At 40.0% G+C, this 22,629-nt stretch overlaps 1 protein-coding gene across 4 annotated transcripts in view; it reads right to left on the bottom strand.

The window, feature by feature from the left end:
- efl1 (elongation factor like GTPase 1) overlaps nucleotides 1-22,629 on the bottom strand; it is a 100,809-nt gene that overhangs the window by 64,744 nt on the left and 13,436 nt on the right. For all 4 annotated transcript variants that reach the window (XM_076726941.1, XM_076726858.1, XM_076727104.1 and 1 more), the window contains exons 12-15: nucleotides 21,127-21,226; nucleotides 16,296-16,429; nucleotides 15,718-15,881; nucleotides 14,609-14,744 (exon numbers count right to left, since the gene is read on the bottom strand). In XM_076726941.1, the coding sequence (XP_076583056.1) occupies nucleotides 14,609-14,744; nucleotides 15,718-15,881; nucleotides 16,296-16,429; nucleotides 21,127-21,226 (534 nt within the window). The remainder of the gene's footprint in view (nucleotides 1-14,608; nucleotides 14,745-15,717; nucleotides 15,882-16,295; nucleotides 16,430-21,126; nucleotides 21,227-22,629) is intronic.

Genomic DNA, 22,629 nt, shown 5'->3' with positions numbered 1-22,629 from the left:
TTAGCATTCCACATTGCCCTCTCCCACCTGGAACACGTGAGAATACTGTTCATTTAATACAGTTCAGCATTCAAAACCATTGTGCCCTTCAAGCATGTGTTCAAGCTCAGAGACCTGGGACTCAACACTGCTCTGTGTGACTGGATCATGAACTTCATGACAGGCAGGCCCAGGCCTAGGCTATGCTACCAGGCACCACCACATTATCCATCCTGACTCTCAACACCGGCATCCCTGAGGGCTGCATGCTCAGCCTTTTCCAATTCCAATTCCAATTCTAAAATAAGCAAACTCATGTTTCCCAGTGTCTCCATCATCAGCTGGACATCAGCAGCAGCGCAGGATTTCTCCCACTCTGTAAACATTAACGGCTGACCCCCAGCTAACAATTAACATGATGCAATAAGCACAAGTAGAAATATATAAATATCACTGTATAGTAGAAATAGTGATAGAAATGTGTTTTAAAGTTTACCAGGATGTTGCTGAGTAATGTTAGCTAACTACACATATTCATAAAACTCATAAGTTGCTGTGAGGTCTGACTCGCTGTTGCTACTTTTTCACTGAGATGCCCCAAAGGAAGCGGACAAAGCGTAAAATGGACAAGGATGGGATAAAACTGAACATATGTTAAAAACCTAAAATCTTTTTCACCAGGTAAGTTAAGCCCAGTCTGTATACAACATTCAAGAACATTCAATGTGCACAGAAACACTGGGTAACTGCTAAGTATGATAAGGTTGTCTGACATTCATTGACTTCTCAGCGAATTGTACTCAGTTTCCTAACAGCACTATGCAGTAAATGATCGCCCTTCGTGTGCATGTTTTTAAATGACCTTCCTAAACATGACGTGCTTGATGATGTTATTAAGGACTCCTCATTAAACTTGAGAGCTCTTTTTGCTCTCAAGTTTAATTCCCTTTCATGAGTCATAACAATTATTCCTCTTCCTGTAAGCAGCTGAGTGTCTTTAGTGTATTTACAGATTTAGAATTTTGTTTGGTTAATTTTCAGCTACATTTTCAACAAACATGAATATAACATCAACTAGAGTTTAACACTACAGGCAAAAAAATCCCAAATTTGATTGAGGACCAACTCTAATGACTGCAGGGGCCTCCGTCATTCACTACATGCCCTACATTTTGGCCCTGATGCCCTAATAGATTTTCATCAAAGGTCAAAGTGGCCTGGCCCTAAAAAATGACTTAATTTCAGGTCTGATAAGCCTAATTGATTGTGACCTAAAAATACTTGGTAACTTACAAGCCAGCAGATTAGAATCAGTCATCCCTACCTTGATCCACCCAGAACAAACAGGTTTTATTGAGGACAGACATTCATCCACCAGCATGCGCCATTTATTCAACCCCAGAAGCCTACCACAGAAAAACCACCTCAACACCATAATTGCATCACTGGATGGCATTTGATAGTCAACTGGTTATGTCTTTTCATTGTGTGGGGAGTCATTCATTCAGTGGATTAAAACTGTCTACAACTCACCATCTGCAGGGTAAAAGACACGGATGTCCACTCTCTCAATTATTGTTTGTCATTTTCATTGAATCTCATTTGTTTTAGAGGTCATTTTCAGCACAAAATTAGTTTTTATATAGATGACATCCTGTTATACCAAACAAACCCCTGAAAAACCTTTCCAGAAGTCTTCAATCTTGTATCCATAACCTCAAAACTTCCTGATGACTCCACAAATTAGTCTAAATGTGAAGTTCTACCACACTGTTAGGAGGACTGTAATGCTGCATCGAAAAACTCCCTCTGACGCTAACAACAGGTCACATTAAATACCTTGGCATCAGTGCTTTCACCATGCTGTCAGAGCTTTTCCTTCTGAATTAAGCACCATTACTAAAGGAAGATCTCACCAGCGAGAATGTGTGGATGAATAATAAATTCACACCAATCTGTCACAAGATGGATTTTCAGGTAAAACTCAACTAATGGCATTCAATTCATGGAAAAGAGTAGGAATTACACATGTGGAACACATATTTCATCACGGCTCACTCATTACTTATGAAACACTAAAACAATATATCAGTGGTAACAGCTTTGTGCAACACTGACAACTGAAACACAGTTTAAAAGGGAAAAACCCACACATCAAACAACATTCTACAACTGCTACCATTGTTTGAGCAAATCAAACTCCTAGCTTCCCAGAAAAAACACTTCTCAAAAATTTACAATATCCCACGACCAGACCAACACTGGGACAAAGACCTCACTGTTACCATCAATGTAAAGTCCTTATTACTATAATTTAAATTATGGTATGAATGATGTTATTACTTTTTCTAATTAGTATGACTTATTTCACCCTTGTTTGCTTTGTTTTATACTGTATATGCCCTATGTGATGTCAAAATGTTGTAAAATGTCTGTAAAGTCACCAGTTTTGCTTTTGCATTGTGAGTTTTCATTTCCACTGTAACAGGTACATCCTTTTCACTTGTAAAGTTAAAAGAATATCTATGTTAGCATTACTCTTTTGTGGTGTAACTTTTTAAGTGACTTATATCTGAAACATTCTGGTTTGTAAAACACAAGGCAGAACCTACACCCTAAAGTTTACAGGTTCTTAGAAAGGTAGTTTATGAGAAGCTCCTGGTTACAGATGAAGTTTCCAATATTGAAGGGAAATGAGCTAAATGTCTTATTATCTGATGGCAAACATTCTCAACCCAAGGTCCACTTAGTTGCTCATTCTGGAGCTTTTAACCACATGACAGTTCATCCTTGATTCAAGAATATACAGCCAAGCTCAAGCTTTTAAGCCAACAAAGTGCTCAAAACGTAGACAATACAGTTGAAGCTGTTGAAACTTAAAGGTATTTTCAATTTAGGCAGAGTGTGGCAATTAACCCCAGCAACCAGTCTTTATGCTAAGATAAGCTAAACACATCTTTGTAGATGTAGATGAACAAAGATGATACTGATCATACTGATCTTTAAGCATCACCGGTTTCTAGCAGAAACTGAAAAGTAAATAAATGTATGACAGCATAAAGACTACATTGATATCTACTCTCTGATTGGAACTGAGAAAGCAAAACAATTTAAAAATGTTGGATTATACATTTAAGAAGATCTAGAATTACTGTCTTGCAGGAACTTAGTAACAGTAATAGTTTTTTAGTGAAATGAGGGTTATCACTACATTGATGTATGATTCCATTGAATCATTTCCAGTGAGAAACAATCTGTCCTCAGTTAGAGAATATTTTTCCAGAGGAGTACAGAGGACTGATAGAGAGCATCATCACATGGTGCAACAACAATCACCTGAAGCTCAAGATCAGCTTGAGCTTGTGTTGGACTACTTAAAATATGGATGCTGCTGCAAAGCTACAAACTCTACAATGTGGATGCTTCACACACATCTTCAAGGTGGACAACCAAGATTAGAGTTACCAATTCAGCATCTGACCAAATCTGAAACATGATCAATCTCCCCTTCTGTTAGGGTTCAAGTTAAGACATTGAATAATGGTCAGGAGAGTGTTTTTGCACAACATTATGATGTCACAATAGGAAGGATGTGAGGTCACAGTCACCTTCACCTATGACCACCAAAATCGAATCAGTTCATACTCGAGTCCAAGTGAACATTTGTGCCAAATTTGAAGAACTTCCATCATTCCTGAGATATCCCGTTCATGAGAATGGGACATACATGTATGAAAGAACAACCCGAAAACATAATGCCTCCAGCCACAGCTACCGCCAGCAGAGAGACATAAAAACCAGGATAAAAATGCTCTGAACATAAAAACTATTTTTATTCTTTAAATGCCAAAAATCCCAGAGAGAAGATTGAAAGCAAAACTACACTGCAGTGATGGAGAACAGGAGTGTGCTTTAGAGAGACATTCTACTGTCTGAAGTGGAGTTCTACAAGAAATGGTGTCATTATTCATGATCTGATGTGAGCTGTACTGAGATGAACCCAGCTGGCCTCTGCCATCACCCCTGTGTGGTTGACATCAGTAAAAGCATTCAGTTGGTGTGTTCTGCTAAAGATCTGGGTCGCTAGTCACCGCTGGCACGCAGAGATAGAAGCCTAATGCAAAACAAATGCTTTCATAAAGTCAACCAGTGTTGAATCAGCATCACTCATTTCACTCAGACCCCTTTTTTCAGTCCTTTTTCCCTTTTTCCTCCCCTGCCTCTGACTTGGATGACTCGGGCTGTGGCTGCGTCTCTTCAGACAGCTGCTTCACATTAGGCCCTGATGATGAGAGTTTGATGTTGCCCACGTCTTTAACCCCTGTGACAAACTGCTGGCCTTACTAAGCTCACCATTAAACACCACTGAGCTGGTTGTGTACTCTCCCTCAGCTGCAATCATAGATAAATCCCAATGCTGGCTGGGTGTATGGTACTAATCAAAAACACTGAAAAGAATTAAACAAAGGACTTTTGTTAAGGTAGTCTGAGAGTTTCCATGGCTCAGAATGTGTTAGCCCTAATACATGCCATTGGGGCGAACACGCCTTTAATGGGTAGATATTAGACCCAACTGTTCAAAGACGCAAATTTACTGGGGGGGGGGAATACATACATATATACATACATACATATACATATACATATATATATATACACACACACACACACACACTGACTCTTACCAGTTTATCACACCATACTGAAGCCCTCTTTAGGCCTTTAGTGGAGTCTTTAATGAGGCTACTCACACCCACTGTGAGATGCTGCTAAAAAAAGTTAAACACTCCATGTCATGGTCTGTTTGCCTTTACAATGCAGCATTGCACTTGAAGAGTCAATGCTAGCAAAGTAAAGAAGTACCGTCAGCCAGTGTTTAGCTGCTGTTTAGCTGCTGACTCACATACAGTTGGGCTCCCGTTCATTGTTTTCACCCGGCTTCTCATTCATCATGATCCAGCTCTCTCATCAGTGCACACACATATGAAACCGCTGCTTGAAGCCAGAGCTGAATCACAAACCTTAAACCTCTTCAGGTAAAACAAGCTGAATCAAACATGCTAACTAATTTAACATTATTCAGCTAAAACAAGTTGAGAAGAAAGGAACGTTAATCAAAGGATAATATAAGACAAAATTCAGAGTTTGGGCGACTGCAGTTTTAATGTCAATGTCATTTTTTCTACCATGTGATGTGACTTCCGGGTGTGTTTGCAGCACTTCCACAACATAACGGAGAGCAGACTATTCAAAATACTGTCTTCCATAAACTGCCACTTGAATGTTAATATGACCCTGAGCATAACTTAGCCCTTTCTCATGGCAATGTTGTATGTTTTGGGCAGTTCTGATATATAACCTCATTCATTCTCAGGACAACACAAGATTTTTGAGGACATTTTACTTTGTCTCTCATTTTCCATCTGTTTTCCATGAGTGGAAAACTAGTCAACTGTTTTCCAGGTTTTCCAGGATGCATGGAACCCCGCAGCTGATGAGCAGCATCTTTCAGTAATTTCAGTAATGCTATGTGTCTGCCACTTATGTTAGCTAAGATTACCTGTTCATGAAAGGAAAACAGTAACACATTTCCAGGCCAAATTCATCCACAATATCACTAAAAATAAGACGGGAAACAGCAGAAAAACAGGTGAGACAAATGACAAAAGCATCCGGCATGCTGACATTTATAAAGAGGTAATATTAACATACCATTATCAAGAACCATACAGTATGTGGGTGCAGCCGGCAGTGTGGGCTTAATGTCAGCTGTCAACTACCGAAATCTTCCTCTAGATGTTCGCTCAAGGAACAGTTTACAATAATGCTAATGTCTAAATATAAACTTAGACAGTGAACAGCACTTTAGGCAACAAGGGAGTGAATCAAGCTTCTGTATTATGCTTTGATTTGTTATGCTATGCTTTGTGCTCTGAGCACTTGTAACTGCAAAACACCAAGTGAGCAAGAACAACAGAGGGTGAACAGCTCTGCTCAAACAGCTGGTTTGGAAATTAAACTGCACTGAACAACACCTGAAACCAACTCAACAGGATTGTCGAAAATATCACTGTATACTGTAACTGAACAACAGACCCAAGCCCAAAAGCATACTACTGTCCACACAGGTCATCTCCAAACTGAAAAAGATTTAAAGAGCTGCTGTTTGACATGAATAACTTAATAGAATATATCAACAAGAGATCTGCATATTCTATAATAAGACTACAGAAAAGTCAAACTGACTAACCTATGTTTTTACCCAGAGGGCTGACGAACCTGAAGAAATAATTCTGCTATGTCACTATACACCGTTAGGACACCTGCCAAACCAGTCAACTCCCAGTGATCATCTAAAAGACAAGATGAACCAGACGACACATGGAAACGTGAGCTGGGGGCAACTCAGCATGAAGAATACGATCTGATGTGGCTAAGCTTTAAGAGACAAAATCTTTAAGTCTGTCTCCTGCTGGAGCTGTTAATGTGAGCCGATGAGCGAGAGAGATACAGAGAAAGAGAGAGAGAGATCCTTGGAGTTGTGAGTGAGCAGGGTCGCTGTGGTAATAACTCAGCCATGGAAAATAAGAACAGTGACAAATACTGCAGCTGTCCAACTCATTAATATGATTACTATGACATGCTTTGGACTTCTTTCTGTGTCTGTATGGGTGGAACTCCACTTTGACAAGTTCCTAAAGGTCAATAAACATTTTCAGTTTGTGAGGGCTTCCAAACCTTTTCTGATATATGAAGTGTGTAAATTTCACAAGGTTTATGCCTAAAGACCATGTATGTATTCATCTGATGTTCTAAAATGTTAAGCCTCAAAAAAAAATTATATATATATATATATATATATATGGGTCACTGAAACTCCCAAAGGCAGGATGAGTTTTTCTAATATGAGGTGTCACACTGCTAAATACAAATAATGGCGATATTGTGAAACTATTATGTAATATTGGAAAATCCCTTACTTTGGGACCATGTAGTAATAGTGTCAAGAATAAACTGTATAATTTGTGACCATTGTTGCTTTAAAGCTGCATAAGTTGTTTTTGGTTTTGTTGTTTTGGCCACTTGGGACAGAAGAACAAGCCAAGAACACAAATAACATATTATCACATTATAAACAGATTTTGCAAAAGTGTGAGCAAGCAGTTGCAGAGTGACACATACAGCAGACACAGAACATTACCATTTATTTGGAGTTGTATTTCCGGCCTAATGAACACAAGTTCAATATTCTTTCTCCTTTTAGCTCTTTGTTGGTCTCCACCAACTTGTTTACCTGCCAGATTCTCCACTATATTCACCAGCTGCTGTCTGTCTGTCTGTCTGCTGTATGGGGTTGGGCAGGTCGCGTTCTACAGTGGCTTGATCAGTTTTTTTTTTCTTTTTTTTCCCCTTTATTAACTGAAAACAGCTGCTGCTGATAACATGGCTGATGAGAGCCAAGTTGCAGACGGGAAAAACCAAAACATTTAGCGAAAAGATGTTAAAAAGCTCAGCACCAACGTCTGATAATTATTCTCCGTGGGCTTGTCTTCATGAGTGACTCCTTTAACATAACACAGTCATTTCATCCATTGATTCATAAAAACAATAAAACCTCTATGTACAGTACTTTAGTGCCACCTTATGGTCCTTACAAGAATGACGTGGTGGCACATAGTACCTACCTAACGATGCAGTCATGTTTTTTAGTTTCATAAAACAGCTTGTAGATGCAGACAATAGTCTTGATTAAGTTGTGTACTCGATGTGAATGTGTATGTAAAACATCCTCACCCTTGCTGCATTCATCCCTTTATTACAACTCATCCTCACCAACATCCTGATGTTCAGTGATACCAGCTTCTCACCTGGAGTTCAAAACCTTCTCCAGTGAACACACACACACACACACACACACACACACACACACACACACACACACACACAACACTTTGTCATGCAGTCCAGTGTGCCGTCATGTGGTTAAGTAGAAAATGATGTTTTTGCTTTGTGCGTATATTTTTGTGAGAAAGCTGTGTGTTGTTCTTTCCCTCTCCAATTACTTGCTCCAGCCGTCAGAAAATAATGGGAGTCTAATCAAGCCGAAGCCTGGTGGGTTTACACACTGGTGCTCCAGCTTCCTCCCTGCCCGCAGTCCACTAACAGGACAGGAATGATGACTCCCATATGGCCCAGACACACAGAGAAAAGCAGAGTGTGTTTTCTTGGATGTGCATAAATTGTTTGCACACAGCATCAGCCTGCCAGCAGTTCAACTTTCTGCTTAGTCATCAAGCTTCTTAGTGCAATGCACTGAGACCTCCATCTTGCTTCATCATTACCGAACCATCACAGTTAAAAAGACAATAAAGAGAAACTCCTCCCTGAGGCGTTTTTCAAACGTATCAGTCTGCTGTGAACGCTCAGCGGCCCACAACTGGCTGCACTGACTGACTGTCACACAGAACCAGAGTACAGTGTATGGAGGTGGAGAGACTGATAACAATAGCAAAGTCAAGCTCTTCAAACTACAAAAATGTCACGTGGTCTGAAGTTCATGCTACATACATGAAGCCTGCAGGTCTGTATTCTCCACATATGTTTAACAATTTAAATCTAGGTGTAATTTTGGCATCAGTTTGTTCATACTGTGATCTTTTGTTGGTCTATGCTGTGCAGACAACATCTACTGCATGTCTGTCCAGCACAGAGAGGGATCCCTTCTCTGTTGCTCTTCCTGATGCTCTGTCTTTGTTGGAGTTCTGAGAGAATCGAGGATCTAAGGACAGAGGGTGTCATCAGCTGTAAGACTGTAAAGCCCTTTAAGGAAAGTTGGTTTGTTGTGATATTGGGCTCTTCAATAGAACTGACTTGACTTACTGTCAAAAGCAACCCTGAGAGACAGGGATTCCAACTCTCAAGCACTGACCGTGAGACTAACGCAATTGACACTTTTAACACGCTCTCATGCGTAGCATTTCTCATGCATTCATAGCTGAGAACATTGCTGTGTGGAAAGAGGGCACAGACAGCACAGAGAGAAGCACGGCACAACAGCAGCAGTGTTATTCCCACTACGAGGGGGCAAAGGGAGAAATATACACAAATGTACTGTATTGCTGTAATCTCAGTCAGCAGCTCTTCTGGCAGCAGCGTCTCTCCCTGAGAGTTACTATGGTTACAGGGACGCTCTAGTTTCCCCGAAACTTTCTCATGAACCTTGCTAACAGGTTTTTAAGTTAGCATGATGCTAAATCATGGACGTAATTGTGTCAGTGCTGTAAAATAATAGTAAAATAGTGACATATTAGGTTAACAGTTTACTGGGTTGCCAACACACTCATCTCTGTCAAATCTCACATAAGAGGTTGAGTTTGTGTGGCTTCAGTTGACAGAGGCACACACACATACACCACTCCCACGTCAAAAACACACCTTTCATGTATGTAGAGTTTTGCCTCACTTTGCTCTTCAATTTCACATGTGACAAATGGAAATGTTCATAACTTTTAATGCCATAAAGACAGGTTAGGTTAGATTAATTCTTCTCAACAGTAGAGCGACCATAGAACGAGCCCCATAGAGTCCATCATCAAATCTACATATATTGGTATTTATCCTAGCTCTTATTTATCAGACAGTAGCTTAATTTCGCTGTCAGAAGACAAACTGCCTTCATAGTCCTCTCAGTATGTGTGAGGTGAAAGCACCTCTGGCATAATGAGAAAAATATGACAAATGCAAAACAAACAGTTGAGCTAAGAAATGTTTCCCCCTCTTCTATTTTGAGGCTGGTTTCCTAGTTTAATCAAATCTAGCTTGTTTCCTGGATAACATCACGCAGCAGGATCAACTATCTTTCAACAATGTGTTTTTCTCCTTCATTTTCTTTTCTTACAACATCTGTTTACTGTTTGTAGGTGTAGCTAATTCAAACCGTCCAGGTTCCCCTGACAGTCCCATTTTTCAATGGCCCCCTCCCCCCTCTCATCCCGACTCTTTCTGCACCAAAATGACTGAAAAAATGGAGTAAAAGAATACAATGCAGAAAAAATGTCTCTGAAATTAACAATGTTCTGGGGAAAGGCTACGCAGATTTTAAGTACTCTAACTCTGTGCTTGATTTTAGGCCACAAATTTAGACTACCTACCTTCAGGTAACGAAGAAAAAATAAACAATTCTAAGACTTTAATGCCATGCTAGTGACGGTGTGCGCTGGACTAGCTCCTTAGCATGTACTGTTGGTTACTGTTTGTAAAGACAGCATTCGAACTTGGCCCCTCCTCTCCAGCTCGATGTCACCAGACGCACACTGTTTGAATGTACACTGCAAGCCACCTTTTGTAGGAATGTTACATTTGTTGTAATGGAAAAACTGATACTTTAGCAAGCTAATGAAGCTAACCGCCTACACCCACCTACCCAGCAAACCACAGGCCAACTCCATGTCGTTCCCCATCCTCTCATTCAGGGCCAGTGGGTTGAAATCAGATTCACTCTTGATTTGTAACAAGCTTTGTCCACTTAGCGTTTCACTTGGTATATTTGCGTTTTTTTTCTACACTGTGTCCGCCATTTTCGTAGCTTCTTGTTGGATGCATGCTGCTACGGACTACCACCTGGTCGCTACCTGTTTATAAAGTCCCAACTTCACCTGCGCACTGTTATTGGCCAGTGGCTACACACCCAAAGGTTGCTTGCCAGAAATGCGGCGAACACAACAAAATAATAAGAAAACAAGACAACCCAGACATGGGCAGGGTGTCTGCATATAAATACGCTAGACAACAATAACAGTTTTTTGTTTTGTTTTTTTTAGGAAAATCTTGCATAGTTTACCTTTAAAAGAGTCAATAAGTTTGAGCATTTTAGTTCTCAGCCATTGATTAAATCTATCTCTGTGCAACCAGCCAAAGAAGTCTGGGTTCATCCAGTCTCTGTACTGTGTGGGCCACTCCCAAAAAGCCATTTACAGCCCATCTGCGAGCTGACAGTCCAAACTAAATAAGGAGCAGAGGGATCTGTGATGCTCACTCAAGGGCGGATCGTCTTATTGATAAGTTGTTCCTGCTCTGCATTCTGCCCCACACCCGCACTGATTGATGACTATACGTCAATATCTTAATGCACGTCTCCTTCATAATTCATGACAGTGTCACTGGAGGGTATCACACAGTCAGACTTTCATTCAGTATTTGCAGCATTCTGCTCAAAGTGCCAAGGAGCATAAATGTCAGGTCACATCAATACTGCACAAAGTAACAATCACGACATTACACATTACACATATTCTATACAAGCATAGCGTGTACAAATACTCATGCTAGAGAGCACACCTGTCTGTGTTCACACTGAACACTTGCAAATTTAGAGGTGGTACAATCACATACAGAGTAGAACCTGACTAATATTGGCTTTTTGAGTCTGATGCCAATATTACATTTTATAGAATTATGACCAAGATTTGCACTGTACATTATTATTTCACTTCATTAACATGGAGACAGGATCAACAAAGTGTGGCTGCGACTAAAGATTACTGTTATTATCATTATAAGCATTGTAAACAAGGAATTGTTAAAATGGCTGTTAATTAATTTTCAGCAGGGTTTAATTAATCCTTTCAGTCATCTGTCTGGCAACACACAAAATGTTTCCATCCCTGCCATCTTCATCAGTGTGTACAAATGTAGGGATACCCCCTCTACGTAAGGGTGCCAGACAAGTAAAGAGGTGAATGGAATCATCAGTCACTGAGAATCAGTGTGAAGTTTTAGTGAAAAGATTAGTAAAAATCAGTGTCTCGATACAAGGCTAAGACAGGTTACATTCTAAATAACTTAAATCTTAGTTTACACTAAGTAGTGTTCGTAGGGTACTGCAGAGAGGGTATTTGTAAGGAATTAAAATCTGTTCAGAGAAACTTTGTTTTGTCAGATGTTATATGTGGCTTGGGTTGCAAATTATGTGTCTTTTGGAAGTTATAGCGATCTCTTGTTAGACGCCAGAACATTTGTTCACCAACTCTTGGTCTGATCTGTTTAGTGAACAGTGAGAAGCCTGACGTCCACACTGATTACAAGGGTTGTTTTGTACATTTCATGTTTTTTATTAATGTCTGTTATTCGAAAGGTCTGCCTACCTGATAAGCTACAGATTAAATTGTAGTCAGTTTTAATGCACAGCAGTGTCTCACTTGGAGGTTAGTGTAGATCTATGTTAGGTCACAGTGATTGAAGGCCAAGTTCACTTGTTAAGGCTATGTGGTTCCATTCTAGGTGAAATCACGGTGATTGGTGATTCAATTCAGCTGTTTATCTGTTTGCCTCGTAGCCTTACGTAGAGGTTGTATCCCTGCATTTGTATCCACCGATGGAGAGTGGATGGCCAAAAACATTTTGTGTATGTATGTATGATGACTGAAAGAACTAATTGAACAATGCATGGCTGACCGTGACCCTCCCTTCTGTATACATGGACATAGATATTTACCACAATGCAACGGCTGGTCAGAGCACAGTGGCATCCTTATGTATAAAAGCTCTAAAATTCCACCCATACATTGGTAGCTATCAACAGCTAATGTCTGTACAGTCTTTTTTTTGTGGTGGAAAAACACAGACTGCAAATGGCATCAACACTCAAATTAGTGCAAGTAAAGCAAAGCAAAACTTTGCCTCATGATCAATCTTCAAGAACCTTTGTCCTCAACATGCACTTAACTTGTGTGTTTACCTGATCCTGCTTAACCAATTCTGAATGTAAACCAAAGGACAGATGTAATACTGCTTTTCAAGCCTTTCTGCAAGTCAGCATTTGGGTTCATGCTGTGCAAATCACTGTTACGACACCATCATTGAGGTCTTAAAAGAACCTAAAAATTATGCATGTGGAGAAATACCACTAAAGTTAAGAGACTTAATAAATTTTTTGTTGTTGTTTTTGTGTAATCTGGGTAAACAGACTCTTTAACCCAGACAATTATCAAAAAACAACAGTTCTAAACATCCATAAAGCTTAGATCCAGTCAGTTGTCATGGCACTAACTGGGACACTAAAGTAGAAGTCAGACACAGAATAAGTTCGACACGATGTACAGTGGAATCTACTGTGGAATTTGAACTAAGCATGTCTAATGGTATCAAACAGGGCCTGAGCTACATTTGGATTACTTGGCCACAAGATGACTCATAAGAATATATGCACATCAGAGAAAAATCATCTTTACAGAGTTGTTAACTATAGAGGCTAGAGCCTGCAGGGAGTATACACAGTGCATAATTAGCTGCCATGTGTGTCTAAATGTGTAGTCTTGTGAAAAAGGTCTTTCATGGATATGTTTCAGAGAAAAAGGAAAATCAATGTCGGTGGAATATAAAGCCAGCCAGCAGGGACTACCGAGTCATATCAGGAATGCATGTAGAAATGCTGTGTGTGACTTTCAGAGACATACTGTGAAAGTCTGTTTAATCATCTAGCCAGAAAACATACTGTTATTTGCTGAGCTGAATAAAGAGAAGAAGGTGTAGGAGAGGAGGTAGAGGTAGGAGCTTTCACAGAAAGCTGGACAATAGAGAGTGGGCTTTAAAGTGATGATGTGGGAATCTAGGAAGATCTGGGTATGACTCAAAATGCATGTTACGAGTTTTAAAAGTGAGGCATGCAGAGCAGAAACACAGGTCAGACAGTGATGGTACTACAAGTCAGGACAAATATTACTGTAGGACACACCAACAGCAAACAAGAAGGTTGAAGCATGGCGGCCACTGCAACCAGTGTACAAATGTGTATGGGAATGGGTGAATGCTGACATGTATATGGCACTCACTGGATGTAATGTAATGGTGTCATGGCTTCTAAATTGCCTCAAATATATCTTTGTGGATACTGATATATTTGTGACAAGCTACAATTTGTCTGGTGATTCAAGTTAATATGGCGTTGTGCTCATTGATGGCCATTTCTGCAGTTGCAGAAAGACAGAATCCATACTGGACAAACAAGAGAGCAAAAATGACAGCAAGAAGAGAGGCTCAACTAAAGACAACACTCTATTCGCCGAATTTATCCACATTTGACCTAGAATCTAATAGTGAATTGATATGAACTGCTGAAAGTTTTATTGGGTTTCTGCAAAGTGTAATATTTAGCTCCAGATCACTGTTAGCAGCACACAAAGAATTTTTAGCTTGGTGGCTGGATGTTTCTATCAAAATGCTGTTTGAGAGTCAGCTGTCTTCTCTGCTTTCATTTTTATGGACACAGTATGGTACCTTTGACTAAAATCAAAGAACCAAATATTTTCCAGTACAGTTGTTCATCTTTTGTGTTAATGATTCAATTACGAGTCAATCAGGAGTTCCAACTGCCAGTCAGCTAACATTATCCACTAGAAAACTCAAGAATCTTCACTTTCCTGAAAGTCCAAAAGACTTCCAACAACTTGAAAACTATACATCACACGATGGACACCACAAGCCAATCATGTCAAAGTTACAAGGCTTGAATCATGTGTTTTGACTGCTCATCTGATTCCAAAACTCTAACCCGGTGAGTTTACAAACTGTCCAATGAAGCAGGGAACAGCCACAGTAACGCAATGAACAGAAAGAAGAAACAGATATTTACCAAGGATATTTCCTGCAGGCACCTCCTCCAGCTCCTCTAGCTCTCTGCCCATCAGCAGGTAGAGGCTTTCCATGGAACAACAGGACAGATGAGGCACCTCAGGCACACAGTCTGAAGCACTGCAACCCTCCGGCAGCTGACATAAGACATGAGAGACGGAATGAGCATGAGGAGCGTCGTGACTCAGAAACATAACATTTCCAATTGAAGACTTTTGGGATCACAATACACGGACAGCTGGGTCAAAATTCCATTTCCGATTCAGTTGGGATGTAAAGCGCAAAGTCAAATGAAAACAGTACATTTTAATGATTTGTCTAGTGTCAGTGGCTTTGACGATCTGTGTTACAAGGCCGATGTCAAATTGGGACCTTGATCCTAAAGGCAGAGCCACACCACTGAAACCTCAACACTTGGCCACCACTAAATCCCATAAGCTGCTGGCTCCAATGTGGTTTAGTGCTGAGTCAACACTTTGACGGGCAATGATGAGAGTTCAGTACAGATGATAGTGATCTCCAGCACCATATTGTTTATCTTAGTTAAGTTTCATTTAAATGAACGACACAGTTTATCTCTCGTTGGACTACATACGATAACAAGACTGTATGTACAGTCAGGACAACGAACTGAACCATCCATGAAGAGGTGGTTGGTTTGGATGTAATTTCATTTTGTTGTGTTTGATCTGCAAGCAACAATTATTTTCATTATCAATGAATCTGCAGATTATATTCTCAATTAATTAATTCACTGTCAAATCTATGAAATGTCAAAAAGTGAAAAATGTCCATAAAAACTTTTTTTTTTTTTTTTTTGCTTTATCTGTGAGACCAAATTCAAAAGATATGTTATCCATTACTATATATGACAAATAAAAGCATTTTAGAAGTTGAAACCAGCAAATGCGGCAACTTTGTGTTACCTGGCCTCAAAAATGAATTTACTGTCTGGTATACACACAGTGGTTCATCCAACTTATCAATATTCCATTGTCATAAGCTTGCAAATTTACAACAGATGTGTACATTAGAGACAGAAGGGGAAGACAAACAGACAAAAGAGAAGCGTGGAGTCTCGACAGTAAGGATGACTGCCTGTGGGTTTACCATGCTCAGGCCCTGGGTGGGGTCATACTTTGGTCCAAGTACAAAGACTCTCTGTCCTTTCTTGACCACTCCACTGTAGACCCGTGCAAATGCTATAAATGTCTCCTTGTGCTCCTCTTCCTCCTCTGGCTTTGAGTCTCTCAATGTCAGACTCTCCATCTTCCCTGACAGAGAAAAACAACACAAACAGAAGTTGTTCCAGTGAGAGTCAATCACAGGAGACAATCTCACTTGCACCTTGTTGTCTTTTTTCCTTTGCATTTGGCTGTCTGAAACATTGAACAAATTCATCTAAATCCAAAGAATGACTAATGCCCCTACCTGCTTATTCTTTACACCAATGCAATTAATAGTGCTAACTTATTAAAATGTATTAAAGTGGCAGAATTCAGTTAAACAATGCGGCTGTGCTCCTATTGGGTGGTCTCAACTGAGTTTTAATATCCCATTCACTAAATATTGCACTTTTACCCATTATTTTACCCCATCCAAAATACTGGCACTAGCCTTTCGTCCAACTGTTGTGTGTTTAAAGAAATAAAAAGAGATGAAAAGTAGAGAGTTGAGCTTGCCTGTACCTGTACTGTGTCCTGTCAGTTGGCCTTCCTGTGACGTACAGCTCTCTGTTGCTGTCTGTTCAGCTGTCATCCTGTCAGCATGTCTCTGTCTAGCCAGCTCCCTGCGCTGGGCAATCTCCTCCTGAGTCAACGGCCTGAACGTGCGCGCGCACACACACACAGACACACACACAGACACACACACAATTCAATTCAATTTTATTTATATAGCACCAAATCACAACAAAAGTTGTCTCAGGACACTTTCCATACAGAGCTGGTACAGATCGTACACAGACACACACACATGCACATACATGCGAATAGTTAGAGATGCAGTGTGACAAGGAGACAGTCTGCTGAAAGCATAGAAAGAGTTGGTACACATTAAGTGAAGTCTGTGGTCGTAATGATTATCATTAGTGTGTCAATCCAGGTGTAAGAGAAGATGAAATAAGATGCAGGAAATTCAGTTTGAGCAACAGATGCAGACATGGGACAACACTTTTTTGGCTGTCAGCCTGAGCCAGCTAACTTTGTGCTAAATCTAGGCTTTCCAGTATCACAAAGCTGGAGTATGTTCAGTTCAGAGGATCAGATCAAAACAACCTACCAACTAACCCTCTGGAAAAACACTGTTTTATGTATTTGGATTGGTTAAAAAAAAATCAAACAAATCAGTTTCTAACCATCTTTGAGATCACCAAGTTGTGGCTTATGTAAGCCTGATAACTCAGACAGTCTCACTACATTCAACTCACTTTGTGATAAAAGCTGCTCAAAGCCCATGACTGTTCGTCTTCTCTTTTATTGCCCCACCAAGCGTTACGAGCCTCTGCCAATCAGAAGGCTGCTCAACCACTGTAAATTCCACTGTATAACCAAACTGATATGGCACTGTATATTAACAACTTTGACAAGCACTGCATCGCTGTGGACCCTCTGAAACATTCTGCATATCTCTCTGACAGAAACCCTTTCTAAAACATGACCTGTGTGTTTTAGTGTATACGCAATGTGGTCTGTGTGTGCATGGGCAGTGTGGTAGGAGTGTTAGCATATGTGTGCATGTGTATACCCTCTTCAAAAAGACCACAGTGACTATAGCAACACAGCTGCTTACAATAGGCCTGAGTGACGGCAGCCGACACAGAGTTCAGCTCTATGATGACAAACCACTTAAAACAGCCCATAATTTGCCCCTGACAACAGCAGCAGCTGTGCCGACTCACTGAGACTGACTGCACCTCTCTTTTGCATAAATTGGATATAAATGGGGCCACAGCCTGAATTCAGGATTCTACCAGGAAACCACAAAAGAGCGAACCCCACTGGATGATGGCCTGACCTTAAGAAGAAATAACTTCTAAGTGACTTCGAGCTTCAAAACGCACGAGTGAGCTCACTCAGTAAAGCTTGCTTCTCTCACATTACTTTCCTCAAACCCAGAAAGACAAACAAACCAAAAGCAGACAGATGCTTAAGTGAAGGTTATCAATTTATTTATTTGAACCTTGAACTGCTCAAACATCTAAATAAACACACCACTGTGTGGTTCATATGAGTTTTTATGCTTCCCATCAGACCACAGCTAAGTCTCTGTTTTTTCCCTCAAGAGGTCAAATCAGTCGCTCATTGGTAATAAAGGGAACGCCAGGACTTGGTTTCTGGCTTCGCCTGCTGCGGTTATGAAGTCATGGCTTCCAAACACTGGAACCAGATGATCACAACCACAAACAGACCTTTTAACATTGTGAAAATGGAGGAAAAAGTGTGCTGGAAAATGAAACAATATATTGATATTATAGTTGTCTGCAAAACACACTTCATCGCTTTTTACCGTAAAGCACTTTGATTGAGGATGTTTTCCATTCTGTATCAAGTGTATGAAAATGTAACTGAGCAGGGACTGAGATGCTTTTCATTACGTTACATTTGCATTTGTGCCATATGTTGAGAAACAATATGTTGCAGGCTATATGTGTAAAGCTATGTCAAAATGAAAAATACTCTTCTCCTAGAAGGCGTCCCCACTGAAAGCATGTTAACACTGGACTGTCCTGCAGGTCCAAGAGTGCATCTGTGCTTTCAGGCTCTGTCTCACACCAAGTAAGAAGAAAGTGCAAAGTCTTCCCTTGATAAAAATATAATTTTACACATAATATAATCTACTTTTGCACACAACATTTAAATATCAAGTTTTTTCCCCAGTTCAGCAATAAGCTGGTCAGTTAGCATCACAGACAGCACGAAGGCAAAGGCATGCACACAGATCTCTCCAAAATCACAAAAAGCTTTCATAAAGCTGCCAATTCAAGCTTATACTAAAATAAAATAAAAATGTAACTTTTAAGGCAGAGTCTGTGATGGGTTTTACAAATAATGCTCACGTCACTGAGTGACAAAGGTCAATATTGATATTCTGTTAACTGCCCACAACCATTCAACCATTTAATCAACCATCTATTGGCATTTCTGAATGGTTTCATATTTTCATAAATTAGTAACAAAATGATCCTCTGTGTGTCCTGAAAGCTGCATGGCAATGATGTTTTATTGCCGCCTTCATCTGAACCAAGAGTTCCATCAGTTTTAATTGATTTATCCATTTCTTGGGCTGGAGGGGTCACACAGTTAAAGCAGCTCTGGGCTGCAGACAGTCAGGTCATGGTAGCACACAGTCTTTGTCTATGAGCCACTGCTCTGAAAGCAGCTGTAGACACGGGCTGCCACAGAAATGTCAGTAGTGTGTATGTGTGCCTGCTGCAGATAGTGGGCAAAAAAGAATGGAAGCTTTTGCTGGCTCATTAGCCGAGATTTTGGACAGGCTTTTTGCTTCGTGGCTCACAGTCTGAGATGACCTTTCCTTCCCTATTATACTATACCTTTCTCTGCTCTCTCTTTTTCCGTATCTGTATCTCCTCTTCCCTATCCCCTAACCCGTCTCTGACAGCCAGTCTATATCTCCTCTCCTTGCCGCTCTGTTTCGCTAGGAGTGCATCAGTAGACTCTGCAATTAGGATTCAGTGCTGTGACAGGAGGTGGAAGGAGCTGAGACAATGCCAGCCAGAGGGCTGAAGTAGCATCTTCCTACTCTGCATCAGATAGGCTGGAGATCAAGAAGCTGAACAGAGGGAAAGGCAGGGCGAGGGAACACAAGGCACTACCAGCATATATGTTATATGTTCACCATGTGTTTCTGGATTTCAGTGTATTCAGAATACAAGAATAAGATCTGTTTTTACACAGACTTCCAAAGTTCTGAATGAGTTCAGATGTTTCAGATGTTCACGATTTGTTTCATTTCATAAGAAATGCAAAAAATGACCCCAGATCTGGCAAATATAAGTATACTGCAATGTCTAAACTCATGAATCTGCATTTTCAGGTTGGATAAGGCCTCCCAGTCCTTAAAGGAGAAATCTGGTGATATTCTGCACATTCGCTTTTATCATCAAATCCCACACATTTTTATGGATGAGAGGGCAGAAACACAATAGGTTTTACTGGCAGGCTATTGATGTTAACAATTCCACAATTCCATTCCTCATGCTCCGTGGGCAAAAAACCACAGGAAGGCTGAAGAAGCCTGAAAAAATGTTTTGGGTATATGACCCAGTGAGCATGTTTCATTGCAATGAATGAGGCGCCATCTTGGAACAGTGGATTCAGTTCCCTTGATACTATATCTACAGATATCATCACCGTTTCAGGGGTGCTCACTTTGTATTTGACTTTTAAATTAAACTGTCTATATACAACCTGGCTAACAATCTGTCTTCTTGTGTTTCTTCACTTTTCCACTTGTTGTAATGGAACCCCAAAACTGCAAAAGGCAACAACATGTTATCACATAAATCAAATATATAACTGATTCCATCATTAAATAATTATATTACTTAAATAAACAAACTGAAGTGTAAGAAGTCAAGGACATGTACTTCAATATATGTAGTAAATAACGCATTAGTCTTAATCAACATTTCTCACCACATTTCCAATATTCCTTATGCTGACATGGCAATGAGCTTGTCAACATGTGTTTTAGGCAAGGTCTGGTATGCAATATGGCTAGGTACCTGACAATTTAACATTCTACACTTAGAACACACTGATGACCAGCTTTCTCAGCTAGCTACTTTACAGCTTCAGCACGGTTTAGCAATGCACCATGAGGCAGAGCGAAGACAGTGAGCTCTCTGGCCCATTATTAACTAATACATGTGTTCCACAAGTCAGGTCATTAAACAAACACTGGGAACAACACTATAATGGCTCTCAACATCAATCCCAGTCTCTTGTACACATGTGCATTCAATGAACAATGGCAATACTCCACTCTTTACATATGTCATCCTGGCTTTTGAAGTGTGAGGACAATTTTGCTATTCATCTCATTGGAGGAAGTAGCAGGCTGTGTCTCCAAGCTTCATAAGGGGCTTGAAAACAGAAATTGTGATACTGGGCTTAGATTAATGTGCCAGATACTGACAAAGGGAGTTATGTAATGTTTGAATGTATTCAGAGAAAATGTGAGAATGTATGTTTTTCTGTCATTTGTGTGAAAGAACTCTTTCTGTGTGGACTACTGCTACAGAAATTATTTGACCCTAAATGGCATAAGAATTTGACCATAAAGAATCAGTGATGGCGTTTGAGCTTGTTCCTAAGACATTCTGTGTCACTTCAGGCTAACTGAGAGCCAGTGCTTCCTTTACATCCAATACAAAGCAAATATATCAGGCATAATCACAGCCACGAGGCAGAAGGAAACATCAGGACTGCAGCACCATCTACTGACCGCACACACACGCAGACACATGTACGTGTTCACACACACACAATTACTTACCTCTGTCTGTTCTGAGGCAAGGCCTTGGTGTCAACAGCAAACATCTTGGACACAAAGATGATGGCTGGAGCAACCGCCCCACTCGAGCACTGGAGGAACGCTGGAAAACAATCAGGAGGAGGAAAAAGTCAAACACGCATCTGGAAGCACGACATTAGAGTCAGATAACGTCCGGTAAGGTCCCAGCACTGTTAGCTGCTTCCAGTACGCAATGAGGCAATTAAACACGTTATCCAAACTTGGTAATCATTTGAGATGACACTCAAAACGCACACCCTCAAAGCGAACAGTAAAAAGAATGAGAAATAAACAGCATTGTGTAGAGTATCTAACAACCGTCAGGGGGGCCCGAATCCAGTATTTCCGAAACATCTTCTAAATGATCATCATCCAACTGATCCAAGTTACAACAACCCATACAAGTGATACAGTCCTCAAAGCATATCACATGTTGTTGTAAACATTTTGAAACATCGCAAAAATATGAAAAACACAACTTCAGTGCAAGGACACATGGGTCAGCTTCTTTTTTCTTTTTATTAAATATGTTTTTTGTCTTTTCTTCTTGCACATGGATTGGTTGTCTTTTGGGGGAGCTGGACAGCCTACATTTATACTTTGGACATATTTGATAAGTTGACAATATAGTTTTTCTTTCCTGAAAACCTCTCTATTGCATTTAAAACTGCGTCATGCATTTGAGAACTTTTCCATTCTGTACGTCTGTCACTAGTTAATTATTTGTATTTTTAAGACTGACTTTTTTTTTATAATAAATAGCTATAGGCTATAAATAGCCACCCTAACCCTAACCCTAACCCAATACACACACATTTTTAGTTCGCACTAACCGTCTCTTTCACTGGTTTAAGTAAGTGAGTAAATAATCAGGAATTATTGACTATTATATATCTAGTTAATAAGTATTAAATACCAGATATCAAATATGAATATCTAATATTATTATTAGTGGAAACATTCTTAATTATAACATGTCATTGTTAATCATTATTAAATTATTATTGTCTTCAATAATCTATGCTTATTAAGTAAATAGTTTTGAACCTTTTTGTATTTGGGTCAACAAGCTTTTGAAAAAATAAGGTTTGTCAGGTTTAATAGGCAATTTTTAATGTATCAGATACACATTTAATTGACATTGGCATATCTTCTGCTGCTATGTAAAGGTAAGCATCAGGTGGCACTCAGTGTCTGCAGATACACAATTCTGAGGGACTTCAGGATCAGGGCCAAAGAACTTGATCGGGACATCCATATTACTTACTGTAAAGCAAGCATGTCAAACCTATTCCATAAAGGGCCGTGTGGCTGCAGGTTTTTCCTCCAACCAATCAAGAGCACTCAGTCTGACCAATCAGCTGTCTGAAGACTGAGATCAGCTGATGAAATGAGTCAAGTCTGGTGTGCTGCTGCTTGGTTGGAAAGAAAACCTTCAGCCACTCGGCCCTTTGTGGAATAGGTTTGACATATGTGCTGTAAAGG

The sequence above is a fragment of the Chaetodon auriga genome, chromosome 1 (genome assembly GCF_051107435.1).
Source record: "Chaetodon auriga isolate fChaAug3 chromosome 1, fChaAug3.hap1, whole genome shotgun sequence".
Taxonomy (NCBI): Eukaryota; Metazoa; Chordata; class Actinopteri; order Chaetodontiformes; family Chaetodontidae; genus Chaetodon; species Chaetodon auriga.
The sequence above is the reverse complement of the archived record's forward strand: the minus strand, read 5'-3'. Positions and strand labels throughout refer to the sequence as shown.